This window comes from Oncorhynchus mykiss, chromosome 14 (genome assembly GCF_057628025.1).
Source record: "Oncorhynchus mykiss isolate SJ-2025 chromosome 14, ASM5762802v1, whole genome shotgun sequence".
NCBI lineage: Eukaryota > Metazoa > Chordata > Actinopteri > Salmoniformes > Salmonidae > Oncorhynchus > Oncorhynchus mykiss.
The window spans coordinates 22,769,061-22,786,364 of record NC_143035.1 but is presented as its reverse complement, the minus strand read 5'-3'; the positions used below and the strand labels follow the sequence as shown (position 1 = coordinate 22,786,364).

Below are 17,304 nucleotides of genomic sequence, written 5' to 3'. Positions count from 1 at the left end.
GGCTTCGGAACAAGTCTGAATGACCTTGATTGGCCCAACCAGAGCCAGGACTTGAACCTAATTTAACATCTCTGGAGAGACCTGAAAATAACTGTTTAGCTATGCTCCCCATCCAACCTGACAGAGCTTGAGAGGATCTGCAGAGAAGAATGGGATAAACTCCCCAAATACAGGTGTGCCAAGCTTGTAGCATCATACCCGAGAAGACTCGAGGCTGTAATCGCTGCCAAAGGTGCTTCAACAAGTACTAAGTAAAGGGTCTGAATACTTATTGAAATGTGATATTTCATTTTTTTTATTTGTATTCATTTGCAAACATTTCTAAAAAAACGTGTGTGTGACTGTTTGAGGTTGTGGACAGGTCTTTTATACTGATAACAAGTTCAAACAGGTGCCATTAATAGAGGTAACGAGTGGAGGACAGAGGAGCCTCTTAAAGAAGAAGTTACAGGTCTGTGAGAGCCAGAAATCTTGCTTGTTTGTAGGTGACCAAATACTTATTTTCCACCATAATTGGCAAATAAATTCATTAAAAATCCTACAATGTGATTTTCTGGATGATTTTTTCTCATTTTGTCTGTCATAGTTGAAGTGTACCTATGATGAAAATTACAGGCCTCATCTTTTTAAGTGGGAGAACTTGCACAATTGGTGACTGACTAAATACTTTTTTGCCCCACTGTATATATATAATTGATTTTTTTTTTTTTATTGGTCCTCAAAAGGGGGTACCCCGTGGGCCGCCAGTGGCCCATCCCTGTGTTAGACCATACTCTTTCTTTCTCGCTCCTCCTCCATTCTCTCCATCAGTTAGTCCTGAGTGCAGTCTTCCTTCCCTGTCGGTATGTGACCTTGATTGTGTCCAGGAGGCCTTTCTTTATAAAAAGGCTGTAATTGGCCTGTTAGCAGTTAAGACCTTGCCCATTGTAAACTAAATGTCCCTGAGCTTCTTTTGGCCTGCTGGGAGGCCTCTAGCTGATGGACCTTAAAACGGATTCATTTCCTATCAGCACCCTGGGGGAGCCTTTTATTTCAGCTTAAAAGCCCTTTACTGCAGCTCGATGGCCAGTAAGGCTGAGGTCAGGCCTGTGGCAGTGTTTCTTATGCCATTACTTTGGCACATATATAAAGGGGATGTGCACTCACTGTTTCACTACTGCCAAACTCTTCATTGAGAGGAAGGGAGGCTGTGCTTAGTTTGAATCAAATCTAAACTAAATGGGGGAAAAAACATTTGTTTACAGACACAAAAAGCACTTAATGTGAATATGCGCACGCACTGTGCATCACAGCTGAATAGGCTGCGCTTCCGCTGTCAAAATCAATGCCACAACTAACCGTATTAGTGCTAAGGCCAGCTTTCGGTTGGTATGAAATATCCCTACCAGCGCATACTGAAATTGTCACTTTGGCTCACATTTTTAAGGACACACCTCAGATATTTCCACCTCTCCCGCCTCATTATAAGCGAGCTCATATAAGACAGTTAAATTATCACTAGGGTTTGAAAATAGAATAGAAGTGCCGGCTTTAAAAGGTAGAAATTGCAGACGAGCGTGCGTACTTAACGCCAACAGGAAATAGAGCCATCGGTATCGTAACACAATTTCATCACAATTAATTTTCTTCTGCCTCATTTGACCTTGAATTGATTACAGTAACATGTTCAGTAGAGCTTACACATTGAATCAATTCCTGCCAAATGTTAGGAATTGAGTCATTAAAAACAAGAGAACTGGTATAACGTGTTCAATCAGACACATTTAGCCCTTCTCGTGATGACGGATGTGTATTTTCACTGGCTGAAATGTCTTCTGGTTGGGCCAGCGAGTGTGTGTGTACATGTGTGTGAGCGTGTGTGTGTGCTAGTGTTGATCTTTCCACTGCTGTTTGCTATTCAGACACACTCCCTCTGCTCTGTGTGGATGTGATTGAGTGGAAGGGAACTGAGGGGAGCCATGCCAGAACTCTGGCCTCAAGGTCACTCTATGAAGCCCTAAATCCCAGGAGGCCAGCGCCCAGGGAGGGAGGGAGGGACGCAGGACGGAACGAGTGAGGCACTGTGGACATTTCCTCCACGACATCTTATCATTACAGGGCATGAGGGTAACCTTGACCTCAACCAGCACTTTAACTCTCTCTCAAAGCCTTCAGCCCTTAGATAACTATCAACCTGATAACATCAGAACTCCTAAGACAACCCAGGCCTCCTGTAATGAGCTAAACAGTATGGATGCATCGGGATCCTTTGAGAGACAGGGGCCCTGTGGATGTGTCATGACTAGAGGTCGTCCGACTATGATTTTTCAACGCCGATACCGATTATTGGAGGACCAAAAAAGCTGCTCCCGATTAATCGGCTGATTTATTTTATTTTTTTATTTGTAATAATGACAATTACAACAATACTGAATTAACACTTATTTTAACTTAATATAAAACATCAATAAAATCCATTTAGCCTCAAGTAAATAATGAAACATGTTCAATTTGGTTTAAATAATGCAAAAACAAAGTGTTGGAGAAGAAAGTAATATGTGCCGTGTAAAAATGTGTGCCATGTAAAATATGTGCCATGTAAAAAAGCTAACGTTTAAGTTCCTTGCTCAGAACATGAGAACATATGAAAGTTGGTGGTTCCTTTTAACATGAGACTTCAATATTCCATGGTAAGAGGTTTTAGGTTGTAGTTGATATACACTGCTCAAAAAAATAAAGGGAACACTAAAATAACACATTCTAGATCTGAATGAATGAAATATTCTTATTAAATACTTTTTTCTTTACATAGTTGAATGTGCTGACAACAAAATCACACAAAAATTATCAATGGAAATCAAATTTATCAACCCATGGAGGTCTGTATTTGGAGTCACACTCAAAATTAAAGTGGAAAATCACACTACAGGCTGATCCAACTTTGATGTAATGTCCTTAAAACAAGTCAAAATGAGGCTCAGTAGTGTGTGTGGCCACCACGTGCCTGTATGACCTCCCTACAACGCCTGGGCATGCTCCTGATGAGTTGGCGGATGGTCTCCTGAGGGATCTCCTCCCAGACCTGGACTAAAGCCAACTCCTGGACAGTTTGTGGTGCAACGTGGCATTGGTGGATGGAGCGAGACATGATGTCCCAGATGTGCTCAATTGGATTCAGGTCTGGGGAACGGGCGGGCCAGTCCATAGCATCAATGCCTTCCTCTTGCAGGAACTGCCGACACACTCCAGCCACATGAGGTCTAGCATTGTCTTGCATTAGGAGGAACCCAGGGCCAACCGCACCAGCATATGGTCTCACAAGGGGTCTGAGGATCTCATCTCGGTACCTAATGGCAGTCAGGTTACCTCTGGCGAGCACATGGAGGGCTGTGCGGCCCCCCAAAGAAATGCCAGCCCTCTCCAGACTCTGTCATGTCTGTCACATGTGCTCAGTGTGAACATGCTTTAATCTGTGAAGAGCACAGGGCGCCAGTGGGGAATTTGCCAATCTTGGTGTTCTCTGGCAAATGCCAAACGTCCTACACGGTGTTGGGCTGTAAGCACAACACCCACCTGTGGACGTCGGGCCCTCATACCCTCATGGAGTCTGTTTCTGACCGTTTGAGCAGACACATGCACATTTGTGGCCTGCTGGAGGTCATTTTGCAGGGCTCTGGCAGTGCTCCTCCTGCTCCTCCTTGCACAAAGGTGGCGGTAGCGGTCCTGCTGCTGGGTTGTTGCCCTCTTACGGCCTCCTCCACGTCTCCTGATGTACTGGCCTGTCTCCTGGTAGCGCCTCCATGCTCTGGACACTACGCTGACAGACACAGCAAACCTTCTTGCCACAGCTCGCATTGATGTGCCATCCTTGATGAGCTGCACTACCTGAGCTACTTGTGTGGGTTGTAGACTCCGTCTCATGCTACCACTAGAGTGAAAGCACCGCCAGCATTCAAAAGTGACCAAAACATCAGCCAGGAAGCATAGGAACTGAGAAGTGGTCTGTAGTCACCACCTGCAGAACCACTCCTTTATTGGGGGTGTCTTGCTAATTGTATATAATTTCCACCTGTTGTCTATTTCATTTGCACAACAGCATGTGCAATTTATTGTCAATCAGTGTTGCTTCCTAAGTGGACAGTTTGATTTCACAGAAGTGTGATTGACTTGGAGTTACATTGTGTTGTTTAAGTGTTCCCTTTATTTTTTTGAGCAGTGTAGTATTTATAGGACTCTTTCTCTCTATACCATTTGTATTTCATATAACTTTGACTATTGGATGTCCTTATAGGCACTATAGTATTGCCAGTGTAACAGTATAGCTTCCGTCCCCCTCCTCGCCCCTACCTGGGCTTGAACCAGGAATACATCAACAACAGCCACACTCGAAGCATCGTTACCCATCGCTCCTTGCAGTGCAAGGGGAATAACTACTCCAAATCTAAAAGCGAGTGACGTTTGAAACAGTATTAGCGCACTCCCAGCTAACTAGCTAGCCATTTCACATTGGTTTCACCAGCCATTAGGCTGATAGGCTTGAAGTCATAAACAGCGGTGTGCTTGCGAAGAGCTGCTGGCAAAATACACAAAAATGCTGTTTGAATGAATGATTACGGGCCTGCTTCTGCTCAGTCAGACTGCTCTGTCAAATCAGACTTAATTATAACAAATAACACACAGAAATACGAGCCTTTGGTCATAAGATCGAATCCGGAAACTATCATTTCGAAAACAAAACGTTTATTATTTCAGTGAAATACGGAACCATTCGGTGTTTTATCTAACTTGTGGCATCCCGAAGTCTAAATAATATTCTTGTTACATTGCACAACCTTCAATGTATGTCATAATTACGTACAATTCTTGCAAATTAGTTCGCAATGACCCAGGCAGCCCTAACTCTGTTGCATATACCCTGACTCTGCGTGCAATGAATGCAAGAGAAATGACACAATTTTACCTGGTTAATATTTCCTGCTAAACTGGATTAGTAGTAATAACTAGTGATTATGATTGATTGTTTTTTATAAGATAAGTTTAATGCTAGCTAGCAATTTACCTTGGCTTCTGCTGCATTTGCGTAACAGGCAGGCTACTCGTGGAGTGCAATGGTTAGAGCGTTGGACTAGTTAACTGTGCGGTTGCAAGATTGGAACCCCTGAGCTGACAAGGTGAAAATCTGTCGTTCTGCCCCTGAACAAGGCAGTTAACCCACAGTTACTAGCAGTCATTGAAAATAAGAATGTGTTCTTAACTGACTTGCCTTGTTAAATAAAAGGTATACAAAAATATATATATTATTTATTTTTTTAATAATTGGAAATTGGCGCCCAAAAATTCAGATTTCCGATTGTTATGAAAACTTGAAATCGGCCCTAATTAATCTGCCATTCCGATTAATCGGTCGACCTCTAGTCATGACCCTTTGCGAGACAGTGGCCCTGTGGATGTAAATTGACCCTTTCGGGTAAACTGAGACACTTTTAAGCTGAACATTGGTGTCCATTTCTAAACTGACTCGTGTTCTGTCTTCTTCCTGGCATTTGTGCCCTGTTTGTTTGACTGGTCATTGAGACTTCACTGACTTTATTGTCCCCATGTGAAAATGTTGTTGCAGTATCATGTACATACCTTATACCTGAGCCCATAGGGGAGTAGTTCAGTCTGGGTACAGGGGGTGGCTTGGCTCAAATAGTCTCAATGAAAGATTTGTAAAACAGAGTCAGGATAGCACAGTCAACATTAATATCCCAGCTTTCTGAGAAAGTAGACTCTGACTCTTTTTGTAGATCAGGTCTGTACATTTACTCCATTGAAGCTTATTGTCCAAGAGGACACCCTGATATTTGTATTCCTCTACAATCTCTATGTTCTGACCTAGATGTTGCAGAGGTAGGTGTTGTTCACTTCCTGAAGTCTATGCACATCTCTTTGATCTTGTTGGTTTCAACGACAAATTGTGATTCATCACTCAACGAAGTAATTTAGGACCGGACTAGTTTGTTATGGCTGGTCAGTGAGACTCGTTGATTTTTGACTGGTCAGTGACACCATGACTGCAGTAAAACAAACATCCCCTCTGTCATTTAGGAATTAAAGCACCTTGACACTGTGGGACCATGATTGTATAATTGGTTAACAAGGTCTTGAGAGACATTTACATTGGAACAACAGTAAGGTTTTAACAGCCTTTGTCATGGAAACCCAGATATGAGAGTGTAATGACAGCATCAGGGATGCAGGGGACAGAGGAAACATCATTAGTCCTTTATTATACCAGACAGAGAGCATCATTAGTCCTTTATTATACCAGACAGAGAGAACATCATTAGTCCTTTATTATACCAGACAGAGATAACATCATTAGTCCTTTATTATACCAGACAGAGGAAACATCATTAGTCCTTTATTATACCAGACAGAGGAAACATCATTAGTCCTTTATTATACCAGACAGAGAGCATCATTAGTCCTTTATTATACCAGATAGAGAGAACATCATTAGTCCTTTATTATACCAGACAGAGAGAACATCATTAGTCCTTTATTATACCAGACAGAGGAAACATCATTAGTCCTTTATTATACCAGACCGAGAACATCATTAGTCCTTTATTATACCAGACAGAGGAAACATCATTAGTCCTTTATTATACCAGACAGAGGAAACATCATTAGTCCTTTATTATACCAGACAGAGAGAACATCATTAGTCCTTTATTATACCAGACAGAGAGAACATCATTAGTCCTTTATTATACCAGACAGAGAGAACATCATTAGTCCTTTATTATACCAGACAGAGAGAACATCATTAGTCCTTTATTATACCAGACCGAGATAACATCATTAGTCCTTTATTATACCAGACAGAGGAAACATCATTAGTCCTTTATTATACCAGACAGAGGAAACATCATTAGTCCTTTATTATACCAGACAGAGATAACATCATTAGTCCTTTATTATACCAGACAGAGATAACATCATTAGTCCTTTATTATACCAGACAGAGAGAACATCATTAGTCCTTTATTATACCAGACAGAGGAAACATCATTAGTCCTTTATTATACCAGACAGAGGAAACATCATTAGTCCTTTATTATACCAGACAGAGGAAACATCATTAGTCCTTTATTATACCAGACAGAGGAAACATCATTAGTCCTTTATTATACCAGACAGAGATAACATCATTAGTCCTTTATTATACCAGACAGAGAGAACATCATTAGTCCTTTATTATACCAGACAGAGATAACATCATTAGTCCTTTATTATACCAGACAGAGATAACATCATTAGTCCTTTATTATACCAGACAGAGATAACATCATTAGTCCTTTATTATACCAGACAGAGATAACATCATTAGTCCTTTATTATACCAGACAGAGAGAACATCATTAGTCCTTTATTATACCAGACAGAGAGAACATCATTAGTCCTTTATTATACCAGACAGAGAGAACATCATTAGTCCTTTATTATACCAGACAGAGGAAACATCATTAGTCCTTTATTATACCAGACAGAGGAAACATCATTAGTCCTTTATTATACCAGACAGAGATAACATCATTAGTCCTTTATTATACCAGATAGAGAGAACATCATTAGTCCTTTATTATACCAGACAGAGAGAACATCATTAGTCCTTTATTATACCTCGGACCAATCAGTCTGCTGCTCAAGTGATTAGAAAGGGTGCGAGCGTGCGCGTGTACACACACACATACACACACACACAGCATCAGTGTTAGCAGATGACAGTGACCTTTGAGGTGTGTGAAGTGTTGTTCTCATCATCACCAACGATTTGTTTTGGCATCATAAGGCAGGAGAGCAGTTCAGTGCCACAGCCAGTCAACACACTTTACCGTCTGTCAGAGGGACAGGTAAAATAAATGAGAGCCAGAAAGCCCATTTACAGTTGTGAAATGGTTTAGATGGGAGGAATAGGCTGGGGTTGAATGTGTGATGCGTTCTTGTTTACTTGGGGTATTTTACTGTAGGGATCTTGGTAGAAAACCAGACTGCTTTCCCTGGGGTTGTCTGAATTGATGTGTGTGTCTGTAATATTAGGCCATCGATTTTTTTTTCAAGTTTTGAATGCCCGACTGCTTTAGAAATGGCCTTTTGCTCAGTACCAAAGCTAGTAATCTTCTTTTCGTGAGCTTTATTCCCCTAAATTGACCGAGACAAAGAAACATAAACTAGCCCTGCTCTTTTACTGAAGTTTTATTGTGTAGATTCTATCTGAGGAGTGTGTTGTGGTAGTACTGTTGTTCATTCTGAGAGTTTGTAGTGTCGGCCAGGGAAGAGAAGCAGCATCATCAGGAGGCCCTCTCTTACAAGAGGTCAGAGGAAGTTCAGCCAAGAGGGGAATGAATGCTAATAACCTCTGAATAGCATGTAAAATGAGGTGTCACTGGACAGATGACCTCTCATCCCTCCACTCTGAATAGAATGTTAAAGACTGTGTCACTGGACAGATGACCTCTCATCCCTCCACTCTGAATAGAATGTTAAAGACTGTGTCACTGGACAGATGACCTCTCATCCCTCCACTCTGAATAGAATGTTAAAGACTGTGTCACTGGACAGTTGACCTCTCATCCCTCCAACCACAAATAGGAATTTTTCCCCTCTGCTTTTGCCAGACATGAATAAAAACACATTATTTTTGTTGTTGTAACATCTTACAGGGAGGATTATATAAGCTATTAAAGAGGAAATGTAAGGGAATGATACAAAGTAGCCAAAGGGGATTTTAGTCTATCTGATTGTACTGTATTCTGACTGACTCTCTCTCTCTTTGCAGAAGGGATTCGTAACATGTCCATGGACTCCAACCCCATGCCGATGCCCATGTCAGACCCCAACGCCTGGGCCACCGCCATGAACAACCTTGGCATGGCTCCCATGAACATGACAGGACCGCCCCTTATGTCAGGTATGGGTCATTTAATCCTAACCATACCTCTACTGTAGTTATAATCGTACCTCTACTGTAGTTATAACCCTACCTCTACTGTAGTTATAACCCTACCTCTACTGTAGTTATAACCCTACCTCTACTGTAGTTATAACCCTACCTCTACTGTAGTTATAACCCTACCTCTACTGTAGTTATAACTCTACCTCTACTGTAGTTATAACCCTACCTCTGCTGTAGCTATAACCATACCTCTGCTGTAGCTATAACCATACCTCTGCTGTAGCTATAACCCTACCTCTGCTGTAGCTATAACCCTAACTCTGCTGTAGCTATAACCCTACCTCTGCTGTAGCTATAACCCTACCTCTGCTGTAGCTATAACCCTACCTCTGCTGTAGCTATAACCCTACCTCTGCTGTAGCTATAACCCTACCTCTGCTGCAGTTATATCCTTAACCATAGGGGGAGTGTGTGTGGCTACATTAGAGACTAGGGGGAGTGTCTGTCCCTGTGGCTGCATTAGAGACTAGGGGGAGTGTCTGTCCCTGTGGCTACATTAGAGACTAGGGGGAGTGTCTGTCCCTGTGGCTGCGGTAGAGACTAGGGGGAGTGTCTGTGTGGCTGCAGTAGAGACTAGGGGGAGTGTCTGTCCCTGTGGCTGCGGTAGAGACTAGGGGGAGTATCTGGAGTGTTTGTGGCTACGGTAGAGACTAGGGGGAGTGTCTGTGTGGCTGCAGTAGAGACTAGGAGGAGTGTCTGTCCCTGTGGCTGCGGTAGAGACTAGGGGGAGTATCTGGAGTGTTTGTGGCTACGGTAGAGACTAGGGGGAGTGTCTGTGTGGCTGCAGTAGAGACTAGGGGGAGTGTCTGGAGTGTCTGTGTGGCTGCAGTAGAGACTAGGGGGAGTGTGTGGGCCTACATTAGAGACTAGGGGGGTGTTTGTGTGGCTTCATTAGAGACCAGGGGGAGTGTCTGTGGTTGTATGTATGGCTACATTGGAGACTAGGGGGAGTGTCTGTGGCTACATTGGAGACTAGGGGGAGTGTGTGTGGCTACATTAGAGACTAGGGGAGTGTGTGTGGCTACTTTAGAGACTAGGGGGAGTGTCTGTGTGGCTGCAGTAGAGACTAGGGGGAGTGTCTGTGGCTGCAGCAGAGACTAGGGGGAGTGTCTGTGTGGCTGCAGTAGAGACTAGGTGGAGTGTCTGTCCCTGTGGCTGCATGAGAGACTAGGGGGAGTGTCTGTCCCTGTGGCTGCATGAGAGACTAGGGGGAGTGGCTGTCCCTGTGGCTACATTATATACTAGGGGGAGTGTCTGTCCCTGTGGCTACATTAGAGACTACGGGGAGTGTCTGTGTGGCTGCAGTAGAGACTAGGGGGAGTGTCTGTGGCTAAGGTAGAGACTATTGGGAGTGTCTGTATGGCTACATTGGAGACTAGGGGGAGTGTCTGTGGCTACATTGGAGACTAGGGGGAGTGTGTGTGGCTACATTAGAGACTAGGGGAGTGTGTGTGGCTACTTTAGAGACTAGGGGGAGTGTCTGGCGTGTTTGTCTGTGTGGCTGCAGTAGAGACTAGGGGGATTGTCTGTGTGGCTACATTAGAGACTAGGGGGAGTGTCTGGCGTGTTTGTCTGTGTGGCTGCAGTAGGGACTAGGGGGAGTGTCTGTGTGGCTACATTAGAGACTAGTGGAGTGTGTGTGGCTACTTTAGAGACTAGTGGAGTGTGTGTGGCTACTTTAGAGACTAGGGGAGTGTGTGTGGCTACTTTAGAGACTAGGGGGAGTGTCTGGCGTGTTTGTCTGTGTGGCTACAGTAGGGACTAGGGGGATTGTCTGTGCGGCTACATTAGAGACTAGGGGGAGTGTGTTTGGCTACATTAGAGACTAGGGGGAGTGTGTGTGGCTACTTTAGAGACTAGGGGGAGTGTCTGGCGTGTTTGTCTGTGTGGCTGCAGTAGAGACTAGGGGGATTGTCTGTGTGGCTACATTAGAAACTAGGGGAGTGTGTGTGGCTACATTAGAGACTAGGGGAGTGTGTGTGGCTACATTAGAGACTAGGGGAGTGTGTGTGGCTACATTAGAGACTAGGGGAGTGTGTGTGGCTACATTAGAGACTAGAGTAGTGTGTGTGGCTACATTAGAGACTAGAGGAGTGTGTGTGGCTACATTAGAGACTAGGGGAGTGTGTGTGGCTACATTAGAGACTAGAGGAGTGTGTGTGGCTACTTTAGAGACTAGGGAGAGTGTCTGACGTGTTTGTTTGTTTGTCTGCAGTATCCAGTGGGGGTTTCTAACTCTAGCTGCAGACTTGTTGCTGGATTCTGTGGATGCTGTGGCTCTTCGCACATTTGCCTAAGTCGGCCATTTTCTTTGTCTCTATTAAAATGAACATGCTGCGTGCGCTGAGTCAGCCAGATGGACTTATGACTCTATTTTCAGTCTGAGGACTTGAGATCCACACAGCTCAGTTTCAGACAGGTGGCAGGAGCTTTCGGAGTATCACCCTCTTACAAAATTCATGCTTGTTCATACAATGTTCTCTATTGAAATATTAATGTTAAGTTCAAACGAATACAAGATCAAAATTGCTGACATCATTCAAACCAATGAGGTTTTGGAACTTTAAAGCCAGTTATCTCAGAATCATATTTTTGCTGATAAAAGCTTATAGTCCAATGCTCTCAATGTCATGTTTTACTTTGCCCAAAATCTGTCCATGAAAATAAGCCCATGAAGCGAGGAGTGTTTGTATGGAGGTCAATGAGGGTGTTGATTTTGGTCAATATAAAATGTCATGGCTAATTTGCTATATGAGGCTTATTTGATCGAATGCACTGATGGAAGTGGCATTTGGAACAAACAAAATGTTTAATTCAAAGTTGTGCCTGATTTCATATAGGTGGAGGATTCAACATTGATATAACCCATTTTAGCATGGACATTGCCATTGGGGGCTTCCACACCTTTTAAAATCATCTGCGGGGGATTTCTGAGTTGGGAGTAATCTGCCAATAAAGAAGAAGAAAATTCACTACTTTAAAATGGAGATGGCCTCAATGGCGCTGGTCAGGCTGTCACAGATGCTATAATGGCACGGATACAAAAATGAGTCCTCTATCTCTATGGCCTGTTGTTGACACTTATCTGCCCTCTCATTGGCTAGAATGATCCCACCTGATCTCAACTCATCCCACAGCCTTCCATCATTGAGGACATGTATTTCCTTTGTTAGAGCGGTCACTCAAATATCTTGTCAATATAATAAGCAATCGGGTCACCCATTCAGATGAAATTACAGTGGCAGAGCCAACAGATATGTTATCATGAGTCACCCATTCAGATGAAATTACAGTGGCAGAGCCAACAGATATGTTATCATCATGAGTCACCCATTCAGATGAAATTACAGTGGCAGAGCCAACAGATATGTTATCATGAGTCACCCATTCAGATGAAATTACAGTGGCAGAGCCAACAGATATGTTATCATCATGAGTCACTCAGTCAGATGAAATTACAGTGGCAGAGCCAACAGATATGTTATCATCATGAGTCACTCAGTCAGATGAAATTACAGTGGCAGAGCCAACAGATATGTTATCATGAGTCACTCAGTCAGATGAAATTACAGTGGCAGAGCCAACAGATATGTTATCATGAGTCACTCAGTCAGATGAAATTACAGTGGCAGAGCCAACAGATATGTTATCATCATGAGTCACCCATTCACATGAAATTACAGTGGCAGAGCCAACAGATATGTTATCATGAGTCACTCAGTCAGATGAAATTACAGTGGCAGAGCCAACAGATATGTTATCATGAGTCACTCAGTCAGATGAAATTACAGTGGCAGAGCCAACAGATATGTTATCATCATGAGTCACTCAGTCAGATGAAATTACAGTGGCAGAGTCAACAGATATGTTATCATCATGAGTCACTCAGTCAGATGAAATTACAGTGGCAGAGTCAACAGATATGTTATCATCATGAGTCACTCAGTCTGATGAAATTACAGTGGCAGAGCCAACAGATATGTTATCATGAGTCACTCAGTCAGATGAAATTACAGTGGCAGAGCCAACAGATATGTTATCATGAGTCACTCAGTCAGATGAAATTACAGTGGCAGAGCCAACAGATATGTTATCATCATGAGTCACTCAGTCAGATGAAATTACAGTGGCAGAGCCAACAGATATGTTATCATCATGAGTCACCCATTCAGATGAAATTACAGTGGCAGAGCCAACAGATATGTTATCATGAGTCACTCAGTCAGATGAAATTACAGTGGCAGAGCCAACAGATATGTTATCATGAGTCACTCAGTCAGGTGAAATTACAGTGGCAGAGCCAACAGATATGTTATCATGAGTCACTCAGTCAGATGAAATTACAGTGGCAGAGCCAACAGATATGTTATCATGAGTCACTCAGTCAGATGAAATTACAGTGGCAGAGCCAACAGATATGTTATCATGAGTCACTCAGACAGATAAAATTACAGTGGCAGAGCCAACAGATATGTTATCATGAGTCACTCAGTCAGATGAAATTACAGTGGCAGAGCCAACAGATATGTTATCATGAGTCACTCAGACAGATAAAATTACAGTGGCAGAGCCAACAGATATGTTATCATGAGTCACTCAGTCAGATGAAATTACAGTGGCAGAGCCAACAGATATGTTATCATGAGTCACTCAGACAGATAAAATTACAGTGGCAGAGCCAACAGATATGTTATCATGAGTCACTCAGACAGATAAAATTACAGTGGCAGAGCCAACAGATATGTTATCATGAGTCACTCAGTCAGATGAAATTACAGTGGCAGAGCCAACAGATATGTTATCATGAGTCATTCAGTCAGATGAAATTACAGTGGCAGAGCCAACAGATATGTTATCATCATGAGTCACTCAGTCAGGTGAAATTACAGTGGCAGAGTCAACAGATATGTTATCATCATGAGTCACTCAGTCAGGTGAAATTACAGTGGCAGAGCCAACAGATATGTTATCATCATGAGTCACTCAGTCAGGTGAAATTACAGTGGCAGAGTCAACAGATATGTCATCATCATGAGTCACTCAGTCAGGTGAAATTACAGTGGCAGAGCCAACAGATATGTTATCATCATGAGTCACTCAGTCAGGTGAAATTACAGTGGCAGAGTCAACAGATATGTTATCATCATGAGTCACTCAGTCAGATGAAATTACAGTGGCAGAGCCAACAGATATGTTATCATCATGAGTCACTCAGTCAGATGAAATTACAGTGGCAGAGCCAACAGATATGTTATCATGAGTCACTCAGACAGATAAAATTACAGTGGCAGAGCCAACAGATATGTTATCATGAGTCACTCAGTCAGATGAAATTACAGTGGCAGAGTCAACAGATATGTTATCATCATGAGTCACTCAGTCAGATGAAATTACAGTGGCAGAGCCAACAGATATGTTATCATCATGAGTCACTCAGTCAGATGAAATTACAGTGGCAGAGCCAACAGATATGTTATCATGAGTCACTCAGTCAGATGAAATTACAGTGGCAGAGCCAACAGATATGTTATCATGAGTCACTCAGACAGATAAAATTACAGTGGCAGAGCCAACAGATATGTTATCATCATGAGTCACTCAGTCAGATGAAATTACAGTGGCAGAGCCAACAGATATGTTATCATGAGTCACTCAGACAGATAAAATTACAGTGGCAGAGCCAACAGATATGTTATCATCATGAGTCACTCAGTCAGATGAAATTACAGTGGCAGAGCCAACAGATATGTTATCATCATGAGTCACTCAGTCAGGTGAAATTACAGTGGCAGAGTCAACAGATATGTTATCATCATGAGTCACTCAGTCAGATGAAATTACAGTGGCAGAGCCAACAGATATGTTATCATGAGTCACTCAGTCAGATGAAATTACAGTGGCAGAGCCAACAGATATGTTATCATGAGTCACTCAGTCAGATGAAATTACAGTGGCAGAGCCAACAGATATGTTATCATGAGTCACTCAGTCAGGTGAAATTACAGTGGCAGAGCCAACAGATATGTTATCATCATGAGTCACTCAGTCAGGTGAAATTACAGTGGCAGAGCCAACAGATATGTTATCATGAGTCACTCAGACAGATAAAATTACAGTGGCAGAGCCAACAGATATGTTATCATCATGAGTCACTCAGTCAGATGAAATTACAGTGGCAGAGCCAACAGATATGTTATCATGAGTCACTCAGTCAGGTGAACCATAGAGACGTGTCATTAACGCGTCCTTGGGAGACAGGAGTGAGAGAAAGCAGAGCTCCTTCTAGAATGATAATGTACCATCGATGTTTGTTTAATGGTTTGGAACTGAGAGTTTGAGATGAATGAAACGCAATAAGGAGCTCCGCTTCTGGTGTTTATTATTTGTTCAATATCAATAGAAGCCCTGCAGGGCATTTATCACTTTAACATTACGTTTTGACTTCATCATTTCACTCCTCTGGCTGTGAGGATTTATGCAGTCATGTGTCGTTCCTCTCTTCGTACTAGAATGTCTTGTTTCCCTTTTTCTAAACCACCACCTTCAGCTTCTTTAAAAGCACATTCATATCAACAGAGCTCCAGAATTCTAGGCCTCACAGTAATCCACTAGGACTCCATATTTCAAATAAAGTGGGCTTCGAGGATGCTATTCTACCTACTGGCTTTTTCCTGTTCAATTTCATTTGTACAATTTACTGAGCTGCTGCCAGACTTAGCAGACTCTCTTTGCTACACTGCTGTGCTGTGCAAGAGAAAATGATGCACTTTGTTGAGCGAGTTATAATTGTAGAGCTGTGTTAGTGCGATGGAGAGGAACACTGGTGTGTGTGAGTGTGTGTGTTGCAGTCAGATGGGTAGTAGTGTGGCACTGGGTGGGGTCCACAGATGATGCACTTTGTTGAGCGAGTTATAATTGTAGAGCTGTGTTAGTGCGATGGAGAGGAACACTGGTGTGTGTGAGTGTGTGTGTTGCAGTCAGATGGGTAGTAGTGTGGCACTGGGTGGGGTCCACAGATGATGCACTTTGTTGAGCGAGTTATAATTGTAGAGCTGTGTTAGTGCGATGGAGAGGAACACTGGTGTGTGTGAGTGTGTGTGTTGCAGTCAGATGGGTAGTAGTGTGGCACTGGGTGGGGTCCACAGATGATGCACTTTGTTGAGCGAGTTATAATTGTAGAGCTGTGTTAGTGCGATGGAGAGGAACACTGGTGTATTTGTGTGTTCTGTCACTAAGCACCTTGAGCCATGGGACAGCATGAGGAAGCTGCCGTTAGTGCTGTTACCTTCATTAGAGGACTCTCTCCAGATTTTAAATACCGCAGCTGCATTGGTTTCACACAGACAGACGCACACACCATCATTGCCAGTGGTTAGGCTGCAGTCAGGTTGTATGTGTCGTAGTGGGAGGGGCTGTGTGGGACAGCTGTAGTCCTCACGAATCACCTGGAGAAATACACTGCTCAAAAAAATAAAGGGAACACTAAAATAACACATCCTAGATCTGAATGAATGAAATATTCTTATTAAATACTTTTTTCTTTACATAGTTGAATGTGCTGACAACAAAATCACACAAAAATGATCAATGGAAATCAAATTTATCAACCCATGGAGGTCTGGATTTGGAGTCACATTCAAAATTCAAGTGGAATACCACAATACAGGCTGAAACAACTTTGATGTAATTTCCTTAAAACAAGTCAAAATGAGGCTCAGTAGTGTGTGTGGCCTCCACGTGCCTGTATGACCTCCCTACAACGCCTGGGCATGCTCCTGATGAGGTGGCGGATGGTCTCCTGAGAGATCTCCTCCCAGACCTGGACTAAAGCATCCGCCAACTCCTGGACAGTCTGTGGTGCAATGTGGCGTTGGTGGATGGAGCGAGACATGATGTCCCAGTTGTGATCAATTGGATTCAGGTCTGGGGAACGGGCGGGCCAGTCCATAGCATCAATGCCTTCCTCTTGCAGGAACTGCCGACACACTCCAGCCACATGAGGTCTAGCATTGTCTTGCATTAGGCGGAACCCAGGGCCAACCGCACCAGCATATGGTCTCACAAGGGGTCTGAGGATCTCATCTCGGTACGTAATGGCAGTCCTCCTCTGGCGAGCACATGGAGGAAAGAAATGAAATGAAATGCCACCCCACACCATGACTGACCCACCTCCAAAACCAATCATGCTGGAGGATGTTGCAGGCAGCAGAACGTTCTCCACGGCGTCTCCAGACTCTGTCACGTCTGTCACATGTGCTCAGTGTGAACCTGCTTTCATCTGTGAAGAACACAGGGCGCCAGTGGCGAATTTGCCAATTTTC

At 43.2% G+C, this 17,304-nt stretch overlaps 1 protein-coding gene across 7 annotated transcripts in view; it reads left to right on the top strand.

Moving 5' to 3' along the window:
• The window catches only part of LOC110488996 (ecto-NOX disulfide-thiol exchanger 2), a 296,941-nt gene that overhangs the window by 190,098 nt on the left and 89,539 nt on the right, over positions 1–17,304 (top strand). For all 7 annotated transcript variants that reach the window (XR_016486333.1, XR_016486332.1, XM_090198591.1 and 4 more), the window contains one exon: positions 8,807–8,938. Coding sequence is in view for 5 of the 7 variants with exons in the window: in XM_090198591.1 (XP_090054717.1) it covers positions 8,807–8,938 (132 nt within the window). In the remaining 2 variants the exon portion in view is untranslated. The remainder of the gene's footprint in view (positions 1–8,806; positions 8,939–17,304) is intronic.